Source organism: Thunnus maccoyii, chromosome 1 (assembly GCF_910596095.1).
Source record: "Thunnus maccoyii chromosome 1, fThuMac1.1, whole genome shotgun sequence".
NCBI lineage: Eukaryota > Metazoa > Chordata > Actinopteri > Scombriformes > Scombridae > Thunnus > Thunnus maccoyii.
The window spans coordinates 28764249-28788008 of NC_056533.1; the positions used below are offsets into that span (position 1 = coordinate 28764249).

The 23760-nt window shown below is 39.8% G+C and overlaps 2 protein-coding genes across 2 annotated transcripts in view; both read right to left on the reverse strand.

Moving 5' to 3' along the window:
• Nucleotides 1-53: 53 nt before the first annotated feature.
• LOC121886764 (KH homology domain-containing protein 4-like) lies at nucleotides 54-9510 on the reverse strand. Its single transcript, XM_042397059.1, has 14 exons — nucleotides 9349-9510; nucleotides 7860-8157; nucleotides 7655-7774; nucleotides 7410-7483; nucleotides 7101-7153; nucleotides 6756-6961; nucleotides 6145-6353; nucleotides 5391-5451; nucleotides 5051-5108; nucleotides 4592-4827; nucleotides 4261-4365; nucleotides 2960-3048; nucleotides 2759-2877; nucleotides 54-2294 (listed from the first exon to the last, which is right to left on the reverse strand). The coding sequence occupies exons 1-14, from the start codon at nucleotides 9375-9377 to the stop codon at nucleotides 2164-2166; spliced, it is 1788 nt and encodes a 595-aa protein (XP_042252993.1). The 5' UTR covers nucleotides 9378-9510; the 3' UTR covers nucleotides 54-2163.
• Nucleotides 9511-12448: 2938 nt separating this feature from the next.
• The window catches only part of pde8a (phosphodiesterase 8A), a 45872-nt gene continuing 34560 nt past the window's right edge, over nucleotides 12449-23760 (reverse strand). Inside the window, exons 14-22 of the mRNA XM_042414012.1 lie at nucleotides 22923-23087; nucleotides 19544-19592; nucleotides 19246-19381; nucleotides 18948-19146; nucleotides 17616-17833; nucleotides 16660-16792; nucleotides 15517-15681; nucleotides 15245-15374; nucleotides 12449-14578 (exon numbers count right to left, since the gene is read on the reverse strand). Of these exons, the coding sequence (XP_042269946.1) occupies nucleotides 14472-14578; nucleotides 15245-15374; nucleotides 15517-15681; nucleotides 16660-16792; nucleotides 17616-17833; nucleotides 18948-19146; nucleotides 19246-19381; nucleotides 19544-19592; nucleotides 22923-23087 (1302 nt within the window). The 3' untranslated portion in view covers nucleotides 12449-14471. The remainder of the gene's footprint in view (nucleotides 14579-15244; nucleotides 15375-15516; nucleotides 15682-16659; nucleotides 16793-17615; nucleotides 17834-18947; nucleotides 19147-19245; nucleotides 19382-19543; nucleotides 19593-22922; nucleotides 23088-23760) is intronic.

Genomic DNA, 23760 nt, shown 5'->3' on the forward strand with positions numbered 1-23760 from the left:
TCTGGATCACAACTGCAGCTGTATAAAATATGTGGGATCCAAAGACAATGAGGGAATTTCAGGTGTTTTTATTATAGTATTCCATGGGAACAGGCATACACCATTTTCCAAGATAAGAAAAAAGTTTCACTGAATTTTACAATATGTATTTATACCATCAGTAACTGCAGCAGACCAAGTGATGAAAGTCAAAAAAGGAAATGAGGGGCTGGTTTTTGATTAACAAAAGATGCGTTGAAAAATGAAAATTAAAATGTTTTAAGAAAGAAGAATCCATCTGGAGTTATTACACAATTGTATCCACATTAAAAAGGAAAAATCCACCCATAATACTTTAACACTGTTAAAACTGGCTACTGGTGATGTGATTTGCTTTACTAGACATTTTTTTGTTTGTTTTCATAACTGAAAGTTCCACAGCCATCTAAAAAGAATAGTAAGTGCAAGTTTTAGAGTCAAAAAGAAAGGCTTAATATAGACTCACCATTTTCAATTAATATTTAGCAATAACACAGGGAAGAAAACATTGCAGAAAAGATTTGTAATTTTTAAAAACATAGCCTCAAAATTCCTTAATGGCACGTAGCCACAGTGATGTGGCTAACAGAAAATACACAGTGCACAATGTTCATGAAATACTAGGCAGGCTGTCTATATTTACATTTGTATTAGGTGAACATAAATTGAAATATGCCCACCTTTGAGTTCATACCCACTGTCTGGGGAGTTAAGGAAAGGCAGTACCGGGGCGCCATGGTGGCCTAATGGTTAAGGCGCATACCATGTAACCGCAACGTCCATGGTTGGATTCCCAGCCAGGGGACCTTTGTTGCATGTCACATCCCTCTCCCTTCCCTTGTTTCCCGTCTCACTACACTGACTCTCAAAAGGCAAAATGCCCAAAAAATAATCTTAAAAAAAAAAAAAGCATTACCTACACATACATACTTACACTAGAAGAGAAAACAACAACAACCCTTCTTTCTTAAAACTCCAGGAAAGCACTCAACATCAGAAACCGGTGATATTTCAAAGACCATACCAGTGTTGTTCTGCATCTTTAGTCTGTTCACACTGTATTAAGACAACCTGATGGTGTGTCCTAAAGTCCTGAATGGCAATAGAAGACTTGCTACCAGAAATCTGAAGTGACATACAGGGATGAATAAAAAAACCAATGTCTGTTTGGAAGCAAGAAAAATAAAAATAAAAATCTACAAAAACCAAAAACATTTAAAAATTCAAAAGATTGTCAGCAATAGTGTATATGTCAGGGCACAAAATTAGCACCAGCCACATGCTGGTAAAATATGTAAGTGGCTGATAGATTTACTTCACTCACTAGCCAAAAAAACCCAATGGTGATCTATTGAGTGGCTGGTGAAATTTGAACATTCACTGGACAAAAAAAGTTAATTTTGCACCCTGAGCATGTTCTTCGTAGTAAATGGGTTACCTTGCGAGGCAGCTGGATTTGCATGATCACACAAGAAACATTCTTGTCAGGCTTAAAGTTTTGTGCTGGTGTCCGAACCACCAATCAGTGTTCTACGAGGATTCTCACGTGATCTCGCGAATCCAGCTGCCTTACAAGATAAGACGGCGGTAGACAGATGGTTCATCCAACCACCTACAAAAACCCAAAACATTTAAAAATTGGAAGATTGTCAGCATTAATGTATATGTTCTTTGTAGTAAATGGGTTACCCTGCGAGGCAGCTTGACTCGTGAGATCACAACACCGTGCAAGAATCTTTTTTGTCAGGCTTTAATTTGTGCGCTAGTGTCTGAACAACCAATCAGTGTTCTATGAGGATTCTTGTGTGATCTGTGTGTGAATCCAGCTGCCTCACAAGACAAGACGGTGGTAGACAGATGGTTCATCCAATCACCGGCCAAGTATTTTTGGAAAAAGTCTGCCCTTTTCCAAACAGTTTCCAAGGACAACTTCTCAGATGGTTCTGTGTAACAAACCATCTGGTGCATCAGGTTAGTAAATGTGTTGAAATGTGAAGAAACACTGATATGGTCTTGATACAGTGTATAATAACACGAGGGTGGATTTTTCCTTTTATGAGGTTTGAGAACTGTGATGTCGACTGAGTGTCGACTTTGGGTCTGTGGGTATCCTGGACAGTGGGAAGGGGCAGGGCAGGGCAGGGGTTATGAGTTATCTGTCTTACTGCTGCGTGTCCTCTCCTCCTCTTCATCGGAGGAGTCTCCTCCGTAGGGCACTAGCCCTGATGCATCTTCATCCACTTTAGACTTCTTCTCACACACCTCCTCTTGAACACCTGTAAGGGCACAATAAAAATGGAGAGAGACAGAGAAAAGCAGAAAGAAGGTGGGAGATATGAGAGAGAGAGATGGGAAACAGAGAGAGAAGGAGGGGAGACAAAGCGAGAGAACAAAACAAAAAAGAAACCCATTGAGGAGCCCCATGTTAGCGGTGGTTTTGAGTTCGTTTGATCCACAGCCAGGGGGAGGGAAGATATCAAATGAAACGGCAGCAGAGCACACATCCATAACAGGCAGGTCCGGGGACACATGTTGAGAGAGAAAACAAGGGAAAGACAAAAAACATATACAAGAAGAGCGTGTTAGTGGGTTCTACCAGTGGAGGGATTCACACAGGTCTCCACTCCTCCTCCATTCCTCCATGGGGGGAGATGCCATTTCATGCAACAGACAACTCCACAGAAGAAATATCTGAGTACTCTTAGGCTCTCAGAATATCAGGAAACAGAAAACTGCATACCAATTGACGCGGCGCTGCTGGGCAGACAGGCTGGATCTTCTGTCACCGCGTCTCTCGGCCTTTTGCGTGTAACAGGGGCGGGAGCCACGAAGGGAGGTGGCGGCGGAGGCATCAGAATCCTGAAGGGAGAGAAACATTAATATCTTTGCCATACGTGATTCGTGAAGAATGACATTCAAAAAAGGAAATTGAAAGACAGACCTTTCTACTACTTTCTCCTCTCCAGCACTGGAGGCAGGAAGTGCAGACTCCTCCTGATGAGCAGGACCCTCCGGAGAGCTGCTAGAAGGCTAAACAGAAAAAGCACAAAACATTCAAGATTCAAAACATCACAACTTATTAACAGACAGAAAAAAGGTTTGATATATAGGAGAGGTTGACAAAAAACTGCTGCAGCCGTTTGACCTCAACCACATGTTTTTACAGATATTGAGGTTTTGGTTTTTGGGGTTTTTTTTTTTTTTTTTGCATTTTTGCCTTTGACAGTTTTGAGAGAGAAGAAGCGCTATGATCCTCAGCCAAACTTGAACTGGGAATGTTGCAGTTAGAAATGCATTAGCCTGATTAAGTTACTTGATAGTTCATAAAAAATATAAAAAAGGGTGAAAGTCACAAAAAATAAATCAGTAATTGAAAAATCCTGGTGACACTTTTGGCATAAAAGTACCATCTGGTGTGCAAAACCTCTGTGGCTAAACAACAGCATCATCAGCTGCCTCATTTACACTCTCCTCACTTTCTCACAACTTTCTGTGATCAAAGCATATTCTCAGTTGTGCTTACCACAAGAGGCCCTTGTTCATTTGTAAACAGTGTCCTTTTGCATGCGCGAGGACTTTTAAATTAGGTATTAAGTAGTTAGAATGTATTTACTGCTTTAAAAGAAAGAAATAAATGAATAAATAAATAAATTTTTTGATGAAAATCCCCCAAACCACAAGCTTTACAAATGCTCCACTAGAAAGCTACATCCATCTGGTAGTTATTTAATGCATTCAAATCTGTTAAATATAAAATCCTGAGTAAAGCAACATTAAAAACATCCATTTAATTTATACCTTTAAAGACTCATGTCTCATGACGGACCAAGTTATGAATGTAACAGTGCCTGAGGCGCTTTCAGCGTCAATTGTTGATGTCGGGAATTTCCAAATGGTCAACACAACATATCCATTTTCAGACAAACACAAGGACGTAGCTTAAACCCATGTCTGTCATAAAAAAAAACACTGCTCAGCTTTGTTTAATGGCCACTTGTAGTATTAGGGATGGTAATTTGTTGTTTCAACAATATTCACGTAACTCACTACTCAACTAGTTTGGAAAATAGGCGAGAGACAGAAGGAGAGAGAGCGCACAAATTAAAGAGAAAGAAAACAGTAATTCTATGATTATCTGTGGTTGAACAGTGAGATGTGTGAAGCTACTTCAGTCTCTCAATCACGTTCAAACTGCCAGAATCATCCTTCAGTGGTATGTACACGTGTTACTCTTCAGCTAACCTGTTCTTCTTTAGCCCCCTCCTGGAAATGATGTTTGGGACTTCCTGAGTCAGGGGGGGTGTTTAAAGATCCTTCAGCCTCCACTGTATCTCTGCAGCCAGGATCCTTAAGCAGAACAAAACCCAAAACACACACACTGATGCTGTGGCAGGATTTTTAAAACCTACAAAAAAAAAACTTTGATTGATCTGAAAACAGATTTGATGTGTCTTGACAAAGTTTAACATGGATAAAACCTTGTTGACATTAACTTTTATAAAGCTAATAATAATATTATATATAAAAATATGAATGCTGAAAACAAGCAGAGACTTTGGTCTTTGGTGTTTACCTGGACGAGATAGGGATGCGGTTTCCTTGGACACACCGGATACTGAACCATTGCCTGAGAAGATGGAGGGTTTGTCGACATGTTAGAATGACTTGGGGGACCATTTGCATTACTCCAATAACCACCGGCTCCTGGGTACGCTGAATAGCCGCCAGCATACCCATTTGCTGGGTAGTTATACCAGGACCCCTGGCTAGAGTAATTGCTATTAGGTGGAAATCCATGTGCTGCGTATGCTGAAATGAAAGTATAGAACGTGGAGTTAATAGCTTATATCACATGGATCAATAACAAGGGTGTTTGACAACTGTGACCTACTATTTCAACCTATTGTTGAGCCACTAAAGACGTCAGGAGAGGATTAATTACCACAAGAAGAATGCAGTCAGCTAGTGCCTGATATTTGTTCACCCTGTTGGAATTTGCCAGTTAAGTTATGAGACGTAAAAGCATACTCACGTTGTGTTGAGCCGGTGGCTGTGTACATCGACACCATGCGGGCATGTTCTGCTCTCACCTGGAGAATGGAGAGTAAAACAAAGCTGTGTAAAGATTACATTTCACAAAGGCTGAGCTGTTATATTTTTAACAGTTGAATTGTATTGTGGGTAGGTGCAGAGCACTCAAAACCTATATCTGGAGATCAGGTGGTTCACACTACCACTTTCACTTTTGGAGGTGGGTATCAGTGACAACTATATGCTTTGATAGTTTCACCTTCTTATACCTCCCATTAGGCTCTCGATCAATTTACAGCAACTCCACAACTTAATATGTGGCAACGATACCATGAACTTACAGTTTCCAGCAGACTCTCTGTGAGTTTCTTTGCTGCCTCCAATCCAGCTGCATTTGGGTGGCTGAAACACACAAAGGGCCATTGTTAAATAGGATGAAACAGTCTCAGGAAAGGACTACCAGAGAGCAAAAAGAAAGTGGTTTTATATACAAGTGGGACTCTTGGGTGGCTGGTTCCGTCACAAATTAACCTAAAACTGAAACCAGGCAGCCTGTCTAAATTTGGGTAGACTTCATTTATTGAAACAAATAACTTCCTTATACTTATCACGTCAAGTTATGTTCCATTCTGTTGTATTTTAAAAGACCTTTTAAAGCTAAAATCAAATCCCCTTTCTGTGGTTTCCTTTTACCAACTTCAACAGCACCAGGTCCTAATGGAAACTTCTGCATCTTTGCTTCAAATCATGGATCTATTAATGTGTAGACTTGACCATTTCAGTTGACAGCATTGTACAGCAAACCCACAGTCAAAAACTCAGATACTATATTATGGGCAAAATCAGTGAAGTGCTTATATACAGAATAACCATACTGGCCAGTTTAACTCAGCAGTTAATCTGTGATTTTCTCTGATGTCACCAGAGGCAACTTTTAGGTAGATGTAAGGTATATTTATCATTATTATTATTGCATTTTGAGGTTTATTAATGCAGTTTGAGGTGCGACCAGCACAACAATGTTAAAGTAAAATTATAACCTTGGTATGGATCTTGACAGCATTTACAGGCATGAGCAATAACAATGAGTATTACCTGATATAGACATAAAGAGGCTCAAAAGACTCTCGTTTTGATGCTTGTTCAATGTAGCCAGAACCTTTTCCCCTGAGGAAGACTCGAGCCCCCGTCTCTGTCTGGATGTGACTCAGGTACGAACCTCCGGGACCCTCAACCTTTTCATTCACGTTGAACGAGGGCAATGCCTGGTCCAGACCGACAAAAATCTTTGTGTGCACAAAACTCTGAGGATCAGAGAAAAATGTGATTTATTAATATGGGCTGAATGTTTAGGTTGTTTATTGACATCTAAAATAAGTTTGACTAGAATTAGAAAAGCTTTGTAAGCAGACGCAGTATCCCAAGTATTCCCTTTACACCAAGGACGTTCTCTCTGCGATTTAATCTGGGAGGTGGGTATCAGTGAAGGCAACATGGTCTTCATTTGCCTCACTTTCTTGACCTCCATTTTAAAAATCCTGATTTTAACACAATGAGGCACCAAGTACAAACAAGATTCAACACAAAAAAACTGAACTCCGTAATTAAAAACATTTACAGTTGTGCACGCTAACATTTTGATATTGCATCCCCCTACACAGATTTCACCACTTGTTTGCAGCAGGGTGAAAGTCGTGTCTACCTACTCCTGAATGAGGAGCTGCAGGCCGATGTCCCTGTCCTGGCACTGGGTTAGCGTTGGGCATCCGTGGCACGGGTGTGGGAATAACAGGCCGAGGAGGCTGAGGGTAGATTGTGAGCGGAGGCATTACTGGCATCTGTTGTCCCCCTGATGCTGCTGAGGCCCTCAATACGTCCTCAGAGATGATCTCCTTTATTCTCAATACAGCTTCTACGTTCACAGAGAAGTCAACAATTTTTGGACATTAGTTTTATTGACATATTCAATCCCTTGCCTAAGCTTAAGATATTTGTGAATTACATTAGATAAAGACAATGACTCCAGACTCGGTATATTAAGTACTACTTACTATTGACCTGCTCTTGGCTCTTTCCCTGGACATGCAAATACAAAGGTCTTTGTCTAAAAGAAAGCAAATCAGAACTGTCATAGACAACACAGAATTTTTGCACCCTGAAAACATTTGTTTTTCTCATCACCATTAAAACACTCAAGAATTCATTTTATATGTGAAGGAAGGTTGGCTGACGCAGGTTGAACCATACAGATGGACCCTGACACAGGTCACTGTATCAGTCTGAATGGAATTTTATGGTCTGATCCATTAAAAGGACTACTTGATAATTTTGCAGAAACAAAATAATGTCTGAATACATACCCTACTTTTCCCTTTTCAGTGTCAGTCATGTAATGACCTTTTGTTGAGACCACTGCCCCACTAAACTGTCGAATCTGGAAAAGATGATACACAATTTAATTAAGACTTTAAATGCATTTCACTCACATAATGAGATAATATTTATCTAAAACATAAAATTTAATGTTTCTTCTAAACTGTTTCCCCATTTTGGTAACTAATGTAGTGTTTCAAATGTTACACTGCCATGACTACTTTCCACTCACCTCCTCCTGTGTTTTGCCTTTAGTGAGAAGGTCCCTGCAATTTAGTGGAACATCATTTATGTCGACCTCTGTGACAACCATCTCTTCTGTAGAGGTTGGCACCGGCACACTTGGAGGAGTCTGAAAGATGTGAAATAACAGAGGTCACTATAAGGACTCTAGAGACACAAGATTTTGCTACAGTTTTTTTTTAAACTATGCACACCTTTGCCAATAACGGTGGAGGAGTCAACAGTTTTCCTTTTGCCATTAACATGGCATTTATTTTGGCAGCCATGGCTGCGGCCATTTCAACTCCTCCCTGAGGTGCCGGCCTTTCTGTTCCAGGTATTGAGGACTCTGCTCCTTTTTGTAGTGGCTGCGAAACTGTACTGTTGGAGGCAGCAGTGCTGACAACCCCTGATAAGGAGACATGATGGGCTGCGTTTTCACTACTCCTCTGCTGCCTTACGTCTACACTCTGTTTGGGTTGGGCTGGCTGATCCCATCGGCTGGTTAGGCACCTGAAACAAACAAACAAACAACACAACAGTAAATAATCCTACATATGATAACATTTCACATTTACAATAAGCCATACAAGTCTACTTCAAAAAATAACTTACAAGCAAAAACCTACATAAAAAGAAATACTGACTCAAAAGGAAATTAACTTTCCATTTTCATCTTGAAGACTTTGTTGAACCTTAAGTGATAAGTGGTGAGATGCCATCATGATAAAAAACGAGTGCAATGTCTTTGACTGAGAACTTGAAATACTTCTAGTAGTATTTTTGTGAACTAATGATTGAGAATCATCAGAGACAGGTAAGGCTTGTCACAGATGTATCACAAAAATCCAAGGCATTGAGAAGGTAATAAGCCAAACTTCTCAAACCTCTCTCTTCTCGTCTACAGAATCTTTCCAGTTAATTATAGACAAAAGGCGAAATATTTTAGCAGCCTACAGTTTTGACCGGGCCAAAACTTTTGAGTTTTACTCTCACACAAGCCCACACCACATTATTATTGACCAAATGGTGGGAAATGGAGGGGTTCATGGGGACATATTGTGGCACATTCTTTGTCTGTCCTTTTATTTAGATATTTTTTAAAAGGGGGAACATAGTTAAAAGAAAATATATTCAATACGAAAAACGACGGTGGTAACTTCAGTGGAGGGCGGTTTACTGTAATCAAACCTTACTGTACTCAGTCCTAAATTATACGAGCTAAATAATATGTTAGCTAAGTTAGTTACGTATCATACGGTTTTTAAAATGCTTTCGTTTATCAACCATCTGCGTCATTTTGTCGAGGCCAACAATAACTGTTTATATTTTATGTTAAATTATAGCTGGCGTTACGGATTGTTAGCCTGTTTATGCTCGGCTAAGCTAACAACAGCTTAAGTTAGCTAGCGATAACAGACGCAGAGTTAGTCGACTTCGAAAGTTACGTTCCTGTTTTGGGGACATTCAAATTACTAATATATATATTTAAGACTACTAGGAATAACTTATAATGCTCGAGTACTTTGATACCACATACTCACAACAGCCTATCCGTCGCGACTTTAAAGCGCACACATTATAACGCTACCTCGCAAGCTAACATCTACTAGCAGGCCACGACCATGTTAGCTTGCTGTTCGATACAAATATGTATAACATCACTCAGGTTTATTTACGACTAACACACTAAACGGAACTTACGGTGTTTGTCCAGTCATTCCTGAAGACATAGCACCAATCCACTAAATCTGCAGTAAAAATTAAAACAGTTTCTAATGTAGTTGCTGTTGGACGACGGCAGCCATCGATCTGCTCTGTGCGGCGACTTCTTCTGACGACGGGTCGCAGAGTCTGACCTGACGGAAGCTGAGCTGTTCCCATGTTATGTAACACTATCTGGAAGAGTTTAATGGGTGTTTATTTATCAACATTATTACTGCAGACATTATCAAATATTAGAAAATAAACGATCCTGATTTATACAAGATAAAATGCAGTATAGGAATATTAAAATCCAAATTGACAGGATTTTTGAAGATTGTATGCAGTGGAAAGTAACTAAGTACATTTACTCAAGTAAGTTACTGTGCTTGAGTACAATGTTGAGGTACTTGTACTTTACTTTAAATTTGATGCTACTTTATACTTACTATTGTACTTTCTACTTCACTACATTTATTTGACAGCTTTAGTTACTTTTCAGATGAAGATTTGACACAATGGATAATATAACAAGCTTTTAAAATACAACACATTGTTAAAGATGAAACCAGTGGTTTCCAACCTTTTTGGCTTTTGATGTCTTACAAAAAGCAGTGTGTAGTCGGGGTCACATTTCAGATGTCTATGAGTTGTTAACAGCTCCACCAAATAGTGATTTTTCCCTCTAAACTTCTCACATGGTTTCATTTAAAAAAATGTTCAAATGATCCAATAATTCACCAAAAATCAAAGATTAGAGAAAAACTGAAAACAGATTTGTGTATCAGAACTTTGTTTTTTCTTCTTTTTTCTCCCATTAATCATCTCACAACCCCTCAGATTTATCTGGTATCCCTTTGGAGTGGCCCAACCCCTTGGTTGGGAACCACTGGACTACACTAGTTGACTGTATATAAAGCAGTTGAAACTAGCTCCACCTCCAGCAGCTACAACAGTAACATGCTGCTCTAACACTGATGCTTCAGTATAAATAATCCAATGATGTCATATATAATAATATATCAGTCAGAGGAACCAAACCACTATTTTCACTTTAATACTTACAGTACATTTTGCTGCTCATACTTATGTACTTTTACTTAAGTAGGATTTTTCATGGAGGACTTTTACTTGTAATGGAGTATTTTTACATTGCTGTATTGGCACTTTCACTTAGGTAAAGGATCTGAGTATTTCTTCCACCACTGATGATAAGCATAGAAAATCCCAAAAACTATTCATGACCATTGCTGGATCAATCTGTTAGGGGCCCTGCATGGGGAAAAAATGAGCTGATGGGCCCCCATTAAAGGTCTACTATTTGCTCTGTCTATTCACTCCAATTGAAGACCACATAACAGACTGTTCTGGTGAAATCTCCAGCTGGCTCTGGCAGACTTGCATTTTAGAGTTTCCATTGTTCAATTTTGGTTTTGATTTGGTACATGCATACATATATACATATATACAGCATACATTTATAAAATACATTATCAGAGATGGAATGATAATGGATTTATTTCCAATGTTGTCTGTAGTGTTTTACTAGTCCACCAACAGTGTATGACAGGGAGATATATTAGAAAATAGGAACTTTGTTGACAAGGAGCTCTAGTAGCAGTGTGAATTATTTACTCATCTGTCAGGAACCAATACATCCATGTCAGGAACAAAGGTAGAAGTTGCATGATGTTGTCTTTAGCACTGCAAAACCTTGTAGAGAGGAGATTGCGGTGGATGGATTAACATGATTTAAACATGGTGAACCACTGTTTGTTTTCCATTTCCTACCAACAGTCAATCTTCTTGCAACCATGACCACACAATTGTTTCCTAACTAAATAGGTTCTTAACCTAAAACCAAGATCTTCCCTACAAGTAGTTTCTGTGCCTAAACTATAGCCTTGAAGATAGCAGATCAGAAAATGATCATATGACTTATTTATGCAGCTGTCATTTGTAATGGTTTGAGGGCACCGACAAACGTTCTCATGCTGCCGTTGGGGGTGTCAGATCAGAAAACAAAACGCTCATATGGGTCGTTTTGGGAGGGAATGAGCAGAAGTTTTTATTCTTTGCTGTGCTCTTTCAAAAGAAAATAAAAAATACATTTTATACCAAATATTTTTAACCATGCTCCAGGGGTGACAATATTGGTCTTTCAGCCTTTGGTCCTGACTGAAATATCTCAACAAGTATCGGATGGATTGCTGTGACATTTTGTAGAAACATTCACAGTCCCCAGAGGATAAATCCTAACGACTGATGACTTTTCATCTAGCACCACCTCACTTATCCTGTGAAATATCTCAACATCTACCAGATGGAGTGGCACAACATTTGGTACAGATATCCATGGTGCGCAGAGCATTAATTTTAATGACTTTGGTGATAATCTGACTTTTCCTCTAGCGCCACCAGCAGGTAAAAATTTACCAAATACCTTGGCTTGTGACCAAATTCCTGTAAAATGAATGACTCCCATCAGCCACAGCTGTACTTTATGTTAAGGGCGGAAATAAGATGGTAAACATGGTGAACATTACCTGCAAAACATCAGCATTTAATATTTTCATTGTGAGCATGTTAGCATCCTGATGTTAGCATTTGGCTAAAAGCATCGCTGTGCCCAAGTACAGTCTCACAGAGCTGCTAGGGTGACTGTAGACTCTTTGTCTTGTTTAATAATACATGAGAAGTGACTAGGAGGAGATAAGTAAGGCTGTTCCCTGTTGAGATCTGGTGTTCTACCACTCAGATGTGTTCAATGTGCCATCTCAGTGATACAGAAAATGAGTTTCATTTTGCTACAGTCCTTTTTAGGGTCTCACCCAGCAAACATGTAGTTTGAGATGTAGTTTCCTCTCTGTAAAAATATGAAAAACCATCCAGTCAAACTTGGTCTTTCTAATCTCTCCAAAAAAAGATGACAGATCAAAGTAAAACATGTAACCTAAAGGTATAGTTAGAAACAGACACATTTTCAATACATACAAGTCATATTGTGCACTAATAAATAATAAGTGAAAGAAGATAGAGAAAGACAAAAAAAAAGTAAGAGGAAAGACTTTGAATCGTTTCAGGAAATAAACTGCAAATGTATAATTGACATTATTTTATTTTTCATTGAATAGTTTCTAATTTTTTTCCGTGCCTTCAGACCAAGATGTGAATCAGAAGGAAAAAACAAATCCCCTGATTGAGTGTACAATTCTGTCATAAGAGAGAAACAAAGATAACCATGGTCAATACATCTTATTAACCATCATTTGCTTAGCTGTTATGGCATTTATATACTGTTTAAAGAGGAAATATTCTTAATAAGCAACAATCTTTGACATATATTAGTATCCTAATCTGAAACCAACCTTGAACAAAACGCTGTTCCCTGGGTCTGTGCATAAGGATGTTGGACAAGTGGCCAAAATAGAATGATGTTTGATCAAAATCAATGCAAGCCGGCCTCTAGGAGACTGCTTAAAGACAGTGATAGACAACTCTGCGATCCACATCCTTCTTAACCATTTAGTTCTCTGTATACATGCTCTGTGTGACCATCCAATTCACAGGTATTCAGATAGCTATAATGGTTGATCTCATTTGCTGCAAATCCAGTGTAAAATTCATTGTCTATAAAAATATTGAGATTTACTTGAACATAACCTTCTGACTATGTTATAATAAAAACTCCAGATGTCCGTTGCAGTTGCACAGTGGGATGTACTGTATAAATATTGTATAAAATAAGGCAGTCTTTTCAGTAGGATAAACCAGATACAAAAATTTCTGGGAGAAAAAATTTTCAAGTCCAAAATGTTTTCACATATTTCTGCTGTTGTCAAATGTCAAGCGGTTTACAGCATTAAACCAAGAGTAAGGGATTGTTGCAACAATGAATACACCCACGCACCCACACCTACAGCCCAAACACACCCACACATACACACACACAAACTCCTGATGATCGACAATAACAGCTTATTCTCCAATGCAACATCCCATCCCTGGACAAATCACTGAGACGTAGACATTTCTAATATTGTTTACAGTGCAATACAAAAGTGTTCATTCAAACTGGTACTGTACTTTTGATAAGAAAATAAAAATGTTTAATATGGTAATGCTTCATATGAATAATAATTGTGAATTTTTGAGAGTTATAGTAGTATTTGTCTTCATCAGCTTTGGCTTTTCTCTCTCTTTTAAAATTCATTTTGTTCTTATTTATTAACTAATTCATTTATGAATTTTAATATAGAAAATATGGAACATCTAAGAAAAAAATAACATACCAAATCATCTGTAATTAGTTACCTATGATCATGATGTTGAGGTTTTTGTCTCTCAGCAGTGGCCTAAAATAAAGACCCACTCCCTGACCCAAAAGAAAAGCATCCCGTCCCACATGTCTGTTATGACAGCTACGTGTCAACTTGGATGTGTTTCTGAAGGACACATGAAAATATTGCCAAAAAAAAAAAAAAAAAAAAAAAAAAAAAAAAAAAAAAAGCAGTGGAGTGTTCTTTTATGGTGTGGCCTCCAGGGGCAAAAGGAGCAGTCCTGCCTTGCTGCGAGCACAGGGATGGAGGTCAAAGGTTATTATATGGCCTGATGTGGATTGAACACCTTCATATCCAGACCACACTTCCGTCCACTCCTGCAGTGTTGCTCGCTCCTTCAGTAAACAAGCAGTTTTTACTCAAACAGCAACGTCAGCTTCACAGGCAGACAGGAGGGCCCACATGGTAAATAGAGGACGGATGCTTGGCCAGGAGGCCTGTAAGGACCCTCTCTCAGTCATGTCACTTGACCAGCTACACTGCGAATGCCTGAGAGGCACGAGAAGTTCATAAGGGTGCTGTGTGTCCATGTCTGTTTGTCACAGTTCTCATCGGACAGGGTTTTTAAAGCCAGCAACGTTGCTGCTGCAACTGCCTGTCAGAAAGTCAACTTCTGTGTTTTCTGTATGGACGGACATGTGGACGCTCAGCGTGCTACAGAAGCAGGAGAGTGAAGGCGAGGAGGCCCTTTGGCTGGCTGGGCTGGCAGGGAGAGAGACGCCCCAGCAGGAGAGAGGAGGGCTGCCCCGGACCGCAGAGTCCCAGGGCCGAACACTGCAGCGCCTACTCTGGAGGCGGTCGCAGGCTGTGCAGCTTCCTTTCATCCAGGCCTTTCCAGTACTTGAAGTTGTTGTCCAAGTGCTGCATAAGATTGGGGAGGTCTGCAAAAGCTGGGAATGGGACAAAGGAGTTGGGAGGCTCGATATTAGATTAAACAGATAGTTGTTTTTTTTTTTAACAACAGCATTTGCTAGGGATGCACTGATGCGTTTTTTAAATGAGCACTGCTATCTTTAAAAGTCTGTCTGTAAAAGACAGATGCAAGAACCCAACTTTTTCCCTCCTTTCTGCTCATATGTGTAACCTATCTGATACCAGTGCTCTCTTTTTAAAGATCCCCTCCAGACATGTTTTGTCTGATATGGTTTTCCAGAAAAAGGTTATTAAGGTCATTATTGATCTGATGTTTGAATCAATGCATCCCTAAGAGTAGAACAAATGTAATTGCAAAAAATGTTAATGGAAAAAGTATATATTTATATAATTTGACTTCTGTATTAAAGGACATATTCTCATCTCTCATATTTGAGGATTTCAAAACGCTATACTGTAAAAATGCCACATGTAATTGTCTTCTTTAGTGTTGAATTCATTGTCTGTTGTGTATGTTAATTGTGCATTTTAATTGTGTTTGTCTATGCTTTCATACTTTCATGTTTTCTTCAAAAAACAGCTCTTGATCTCAATGGAACTTGTTTAAATCAGGGATTAACTACCTGACTACTGATAGTATACAGATTTGTCTCTAGTGTTTGTGTCATGTTGTGCAATCTTACCATCCCATGCATCAAACATGTCGGTAATGAAGTAGTCTATGAAGGAAATCTGGGACTTTGGGATGCTACACGTGTTTCTGTCAAACACAGGCATAACCACCGGTAGACCTTGTCTCTTCTCCTCGTCCGTCTGTACCAAAGACGACAGCACAAGTGAGGTCATCACACACACAATAAAAAAAAAACATAAAATGCAAAGAAACACAGTGCAGCTGCTGCCAGCTAGATCCATCTCTCCAAACCATCAGCATCATGTTAGTTTTACTAATCACCTGTGCAAAATACTCCTCTGAGATGCGTCCGGCCCATTCTATACAGAGCTCCTGAGGCCTGCATGGATTGGAGATGTCTGCACACTTAATCAGCATCCGCTTGACAAGGATGCGATTCTCGGGGGAAGTCAAAACACTTTTGACAGATTCCTCATCACTGTTTCCCTGAAAACAGAAGCAGACCATTAGCACAAAGGAAGCTGAAGTACTAAAGCTCGCTACAACACACAGCCGCTTAACAACTTTAAAAATAACTTGCTGTGTCTGTACATGAAACCGACTGGAAAGATTAAGTATAGAACTAGCTGATGATAAAGGTTTTAGTTGTCTTTATGGAGGAGGAGAGCATGTTTTCAGGTTGAGTTCATTATGAGCTCTTGTAACACTTAGATGTAAAAAGAGTACAGCATGGTTCAGAAAGTCACATGATTTGCAGCCATCTGTATGTTTCAAGATTGAATTCACTGACAATTATGTTAAGCAGAAGTACAGAAGGTCTATTTTGCTGAGCCAAGAAGAGAGAGGTCCCTGTCTTATTCTTGAGCTTCAGGTCTCAAGGTTTACAATGAAACGGCAGAGTACGAGACATAAAGACTAAGAGGCAAAAGAGTTCTTTTATTAACTAAACTTACCTTTAATTACCATTTAAACCAAACTATTAAATGCATAATCTGTCTAAACTAAAAGTGGCCATATTCAATATAAAAAGGTCAGGGAAAGATTAAGCACTCATATCATTTATTCATATCATTCCTGCCCTTAAAAAGGCAAGACAACTTTTAAATGTCTGTGTTGGGCATTCCACACAGAGACGAGAAAGATGGTACCAAGTTGTAAAATTCTCTCCCCACAAAGATATCTGTGCCCAGGCAACAACAGGCTGCAAGCCCCCTGAACCAGTATAATCATCTCTCAAGCCCTTAAACTATTGTTGTTCGCATACTGTCGGACTGAGTTTGATTCTGCACCCATGTGCGGCAGAAAGAGATGACAATGGTTATGTTTACCTGGTATCTGAACGCTCCCGTCTGTCATCACACGTAATCTATTTAAAATGTTAAAATGAAACCTACCATTTCTACACATGTATTAAATATTAAAGCTTTTTAAAAAGGTGCTAAAACATTTCCTTGTTAATCTCACCCCATTCTCCTCCAGTGCAGCCAGCGGTTTGTTGATGCTGTTGACAAATTTATTGACGTGTTCAAAGTGTTTGGTCATCTCAGTCGCGAGCACCATGTCAATGATGGCCTGTCGTAGTGTTCGATATTCATTCCTAGAGAGAGAGAGAGAGAGAGAGACAGAGAGAGAGAGAGAGAGGTGGGCAGAAATCAGATGGGTGAAGGAGGGGAAGGCAGAGAGAGGAGAAAAAGGGAGAAGAGAGCGAGATGACAGTGTGGTAAATAGCATGGAAACCCGTGTGAACAGTTTTCCCCCTCTGACTGCAGTGACAGTGGCAATGAATGGATGCTTTGTTCACCTTCCCCCTCTGAGGGGACCAGCACATGTGAGCTATTCTGCTTTAGGACTCAAATCACATTACTACCCCACCGCTGTCAACACACACACACACACAGTATTGCTTTCATTGGCACATACGCGGTCTTAGCTTATCCCCATGATACTCCAGGTATCAAAATCTATTTTTGTAAAGAAATTAAACACTCAGCACTTCAAACATAATAGAGTTTTTCTCAAACTTGGGCATTACAGAATATTTGTTTATCTAATAAAGCGGAGTTTGCGAGAAATGGTCATACAACTTGGGTTTTTACTGTCATCACTCATATTGCTCATAAGCACACAGTCAGGAGTGTAACTTAATTTTGCTTTTTGAATAAAAATAAATAATAGTTCAGCCAAAATTTAAAATTCAGTCATTATCTTCTCAACATCATGTCAGTCAAAAATATTAGCTTAGTTTTCTTTTGGAGAAACCAAGGTAAAAAGGATTTTTTTCAGACATGTAAGTACATATTAACGACTACATCTACTTAACTTGATCCTATGAATTTCAGATGAGTTATGATCACACAAGACGTGAAAAGATACTTTCGTTTTTTCGAGATGACCTGGTCCTTGCGTAGAGAATGACCTACCGTTCAATGTTCTTGAAGATGTTGCACTTATCATCTCTGGTGGTGATCTGGAAGGCCAGTGCTGCGTGGTGGCTCTCTAGCACAGCTGTGTCGTTGTAGAGGATGGCCAGCTCGCTTCCTGCGTTGCACAGGAAGCTGTTGGTGCGGCCTGGGTGGTCCACATCATGCACAGTAGCGGCTATCAGGGCAGCCACCTCGTCAATGGGATCCAAACTTTGCTGTTAGGATAAACGACATGAAAACTGTGGTTATAGGAAACTGGAAAAGTTGTTATATATGAAAAATCAACCATGATCTTCTTGTTTTCAGGGGTGCAGTTTGGCAAGGCAGGATATAACATGCATAGCATAACCTTCTGCTCTGTTCGCTACATATGTCACATCCCACTGGAGATAAAACTATGACGCATGTCGAGTTTAGCCTGCAGGTTGAACCGCAAAGTAGTTCTACATCGTGAAAGACAGTTGTGATTTATTATTACGATGTTTAAAGTTCACCTTAATGGAGCTGCATTTAGAGAGGATCCTAAGCTTTCCAGGATACAGAAAAATTTGTGTATTCCAGACGTCACACAATATACCGTTTAATTTATTTTGAATTAAAATCTAATTTCAAAGCTACTGTTGAAGCTAAATAATTATTTCAGTTCAACATAAAAGTGAGCACATAGAACAAACAGCTGTACACAGCTATATGTTATTTTAGGCCCCATATTTATAAAGTCATTCCTCGCTTGCTGGGTAGTTTTCTACAGGACTGCAGAAAGCACCTCTGACCATTTACAATAAATAAAGAACAAACAAGGTGTAAAACACACAACAGTGTATAGATCATCAAAATAATTCCACATTTTTAAATTAATTTTGTGACATAACAGACCGTCTAACCTGTCTGTACATTGCCAGGGACTCATTAACCTTGGGTGATGTAACTTCACAGTTCACTGGCTAAGCCAATGAAAGATCACTCCACTGAGGTCAGAAATAGACAGTCTGGTAATCAGCTTAGCCGGTGCATGCCCTTGACCAGTTTTACTGAGCCACTGACACACTTGGGCAAAACCACAACTTTGTAAGATAGCATGAGCTCAGGTGGAACACCTTTCACTCGAGACTGGGCAGAGAGCGGCGCTTAATATCACAAACACTATAAGATCAGTAAAAGAGCGTTCCTCGCCACTTTTTTGATCTAGTTCATGATGTAGGGACACAAAGGCTGAAAAAGGTTGCATTCTGAAAAGCAAAATGCCACGTCTTGAAAACTTGGCATACATTTCTTTAACGGTATGTTTTATTATTTTTTACTATCAATTCTTACTAATTGGTCATTTACCTTGACCCTTTCCTTGCAGAGAAAATATGCAGTTGCGTGCAGGACATCAGCTGCATGTGAAGAGTTGTGGTAGGAGTTACTGGAGTGGTAGTTGGCTTCAATTACTTGCAGCCAGGAGCGCAAAGTGGCCTCAGGGCAGTTGAGGAACTCGCAGACCCCAAAGCGAGAGAAGATCTTCATGCCCAAGTAGGTCAAAGGTCTGCAGGAGGATTCAAGCATGGTAGTTTAACACAAGCTCTCCTTCCACAAAAAAATTAATTAGATCCAGTCTGTCTGTGTAAATGTGCTGTTGCCTCACCGTTTTATGGTTGCAGCCTCCAAGTTGAAGATGTCAAAGTCCCAAGAGTCCTCGTTCTCCATGGTCTGGGCGATACGAGGGGGGATGTCATTTAATGACAGAGGAGTTGTCAGGTGACTGGGAATATGATGGGGCTCTGTAAGCAAGGGAAGAGACAAGAAAGCAGGCGTTCAGATGAACAAGGGGAGATTAGAAATTTGTAGTTCAGTACTTCTCCATGCACAGGAAAGAATACATTGAACTCTAAAACAGATCATATCACTTTATATTGTCCCTCTTGAATGCTTTGAATACTCACGTTTTGTTGAAAAGATGTATTCATTTCCTGACAATCTGCGCAAACCATCCTGTGAACGAGAAAGAACGTGACAGAGATCCTGTGAGCATTACTGCATTAACTGAGTGTCAAAGTTCAAAACATCTGTAATTCCATGATAGTCCAGACAGATACCAGACATCAGAAATCTCTGCCTACCGACCGTCTGGGGATTTCTAAATGCACGATAGTTGCTTGAATGGTGGTGAGAACAGCTGCTAACAAGCCTACACCCCTTACATTTTGTCAAGGACACGCCTTACTGAAAATGATCCCCCCCCCCCCATTCTCCCCCGTAGTGAACTGCATGTCACCACCCCAATATGAAGGGCCACCTTAAAGACTTTGGATTGGTCGTGCCATGCAGGGTTTGTTGGGAGAAATTAGCATTAGAAAGCCTGGGAGATTGTCCTCAGTCTCTATGACCACTGGACAAACTCCATCTACTGAAGAAGACCATGTAATATGATAAAAAGAGCTACTAATTGGACTTTGAGGTGAGATATTGGTCAAATGCATTAAATAGCTATAACTCTCTTTAACAGCCACATTATGAGCAGCACCTCACATCTGTTGGACTGTGACAGCTTTTGGATGTTTCTCCTACTGAAGATCTAATGCAAATATCCCGTGTTTATAGCTTCTATGTAAGAGGAGAGAAAGCTGAGTGAGACCTGTCATGTTCCTGTGACTGGCATGTATGTATCAACCATCACAGATGTTTTATTGACCCACAAAATATAACAAATGATTCTCAGGTTTAGCTGCAAGTCAGGAGGTCATCAAAAAAAGGTCATCAGCTCACAGCACCAGAAATATCTGGACAGATTAAAATCATGTCCAACTAAATGGTCATTTTATCGGTTTATTTTAACAATGTCTCAGGAACTAATGTCCCCCTAAATTCACCCAGTTCTAAAAAGCTAATTTTCAAGTGCTTTTCCCGACCAAGGCTTTTGGGTGAGTTGTTTCTCATGATTTAAATGAAAAACAAGAGTCACATTTTGGATCTTCGCCTTGTTGCTACATTTTCATGTAACTCCAGAAGAAAATGCATCCTGATTGAGGCAAGAGCGTAACAAATCACAACAGTATAAATAAGAGGAAACAAAGACAGATTTTCCGTATTAACACTTTTATGAGTGTTCTTTCATCTGTGCTGTGACACAATATTTTGGAGACTACGTTATGTTGACACCTCGTATCGTTTCCACACTAGCATACGGAGGGAGGGGAGGTATGAGGCAGTCGAGCTGAGCTAATTAATGAGAGCAATATGCGGTTTAGAAAATAATTACCATATTTATGAACTGTAATAGTTGTGTCAGAAATGACACCATGCAAATTTATGTACATATGTCACATAATCTACAGTGAATGATTCCATTATGACATTTATCTTCCTCTGGGCATTGCTGCATGCTGAGATAGTAAATGGGGCTTTGCAATGGGGTAACACTTCATCACCCAAATAATCAAACATGGCTTCTCAGTGGTTACAACTCTATTGTCCCTGTTCTTCTAGGACTGTGATTTGCATCAGCTGTTTATAATAGGAGACATGTTAAGAAGTGGGAAAGTAAAAGTTTATCACCCTGTGTGGTTTTTATGTCAGCTGTGAATGTGTAAACAACCATTGTGAGAGTTTTGCATTCATATAGTAAAAAAAAAAAAAAAGAAATATTGTTTAAATTTGTCTCTCACTGTGACGCCTGACTTTCAAAGATATTGTTATGAGGTATAAAATGATATCCTCAGGCTATTGTATGTCATGAAAACATGAAAATTGTGAACCTTCATTTCTCTTAAAAAAAAAACATGTTTGCCACTTGTCAGCTATGCTAATGAAAGGCTCATATCTTCCAGTCATACTGTCACAAGATATATATTTTGGGTGTCAGAGAGTTCATGGGTGTGTGTCGCAGAGTGAAATGTTTACTTCACAAGTGAAAAAGGAAGAGGAGACTGGCTCATCTTTGACCCGAGCATTGTCTCATGGTGGCGCTGCCTCTGTACACACTAGCTATTTTAAGACTTTCTCCCCAGAAAGATGACAACTCTTCTCTTTATGTTCTCTGGGTCTTCTGAGTTCAGGCCCAGCACACCTCACCACAACAAATTGCAAAGCCAAGGAAATATATATGCAACCAGGCACCTCATAAAACAATATGATCATCTCATTACCGACATGATGAGACGTGTAGTCACATCTCAATCCTAAAGTCTTGTTTTGCTAATCCTTCGTGTCTCTTCCTAAGGTTCTCTTGATTCAGATGAATCAATAGAAAGAATGTGCGAGTGCCCCAGTCGGGTGTCATAAATTTCGTTTCATGACACAGCGGGGTGCCAGAGGTTATTTGAGCCTCAGTGATAGTTCTGTAAAGTGTCAAACTGACACCTTGCTATGGAGGGGTGAGAAAGGTCAGTTTATCCTGAGAGAAGTTTTTAAAAAAAAAAAACAAACCAAAGTTTTCAATCTCTGTAACGTTCCACAGAAAAGAAAGCAGGACTCCTACAACAACACAGGAACCTCATAAACCAACATGATCATACATAAATGATCGTCTAAAACTAGACAACACCCCCGCTCACATCTCATGGCTCTCTGGTTTCATCAGCCTTTATCACTTATGCAGAACAAATCTTTTCTGAGGAAGGTCTATAATACGTGTAACACCTCTCTGCCTCTGTGTATCCAGAGTGTACATGTATAAGTAAAGCCATGCTTATTCATCTGATCCAAAGAACAGGATGTTTCCAGGCCTGTGGAGTCGAGAGGAAGAGGTTCATGTGAGTGTGACTGTGTGACTGTGTGCATGTGTGCGGAGAGGGAGAGAGAGAGAGAGAGAGAGAGAGCAAGAGAGAGAGAGAGAGAGAGAGAGAGAGAGAGAGAGATAGGGAGGGAGGGAGAGCGGGAGGGAGAGGGGGAGGGAGAGGGGGGAGAAAGAGAGGGTGGGGTGGGCTTTCCTCTCCAGCCTACAGGAGCACAAAGGACAATCTAACACTTCCTCTGGGGTTGTTGCCAAGACTGCCAACTTGGCACTCTTTCTACTTCTGTACTTCACCATTGCTGTCTGTTAATCTCTCTCACTGTCTTTCTCTCTTGCTCCCCCAGATATGAACAGAAATGCTCACAAAAAGTCCACACACACACACACACGGACATCTCCTGACTCTCACACATGATATCATTGGCCTTCATAGTGAATGTTTCATGGACATTCACGTGGACATGCGTGTTATCACCGTGGAATCCTGCAAACGTTCTGACACGCGTCCTCATATGGGAGTTGATTCATTCGTAGCAGAAAGAAGAAGTCTGGGTGTTTCAGACCTCTCGAAGGCCCCTCCTGCTCCTTACCGTCATCAGCCCCCCAACAAGATCATTCGTGTGGGGGTCTTCATCCTTGGTGCCCAGCTGTGGTGAGTAGAGCTCAGTGGTCCTCAGGATCTCCAGTACCCGATCCAAGGCCTCTGCCACGGGCATAGGACTGCTTTCCTGCGCTGCATTGATGATGTTGATCACCTGGATGATGAAATAAGAATATTTTTTTTGTAGATGCTTTTAAAAAACCAGGATAAGTATTTATCTTTTAAGGAAAATCCTCTAAAGAGACAACTTAGAAGTTGAAAAATTCTTCACTGAAGGGGAAGAATGATATACAGTATTTATCACGTGACTTACTTCTAATACAGCAAGATGTGAGTAACCTTTAGGAGCAGCGCTCAATGATCACATGACAACTCACATGTAACCTACATCTGTCATAGTGTTCGTGCTTAAAATATCCTTACATTTTATTGAATAATACAATATAGTAGATAGTTGAAAACATACTGTATGCGTGCAAGCAATTAACAACAATCAAACATATTAATGTATATATATAGGAATTAATAAATAGGGATTAAATGAAAGGAAATTGGCTGAAATAGGAACAAAAAGAGAAAAATTGTGCTGCTGGTTGATGAGGAACATCAGAGAAAACATTTTGAGGAGAATTTAGTACCACACTGACAAGTGCAGACAAAAGTGGCAGTGATTTTGTTTGCAATCAGCTTTATTATTGTTGTTTACAGCCCCGACAAAAGAGAAGAGTAACAAAGTGCTTAACACAAGGCGACAGGTTAAAAACCAACAATAACAAAAGTGAATTCAAAATTATTGCTAACAGGGACAACTCAGGCAAAATCAAATA

What these genes read in the sequence shown, in the direction of transcription:
- LOC121886764 (XM_042397059.1), bottom strand. Translation starts at nt 9,377, where the DNA reads ATGTCTTCAGGAATGACTGGACAAACACC. An exon ending in CGCATCCCTATCTCGTCCAG is followed by an intron (nt 4,366 to 4,591) that starts GTAAACACCAAA and finishes GTTCTGCTTAAG; the next exon opens with GATCCTGGCTGCAGAGATAC. An exon ending in AGGGGGCTAAAGAAGAACAG is followed by an intron (nt 3,049 to 4,260) that starts GTTAGCTGAAGA and finishes TTTTCTGTTTAG; the next exon opens with CCTTCTAGCAGCTCTCCGGA.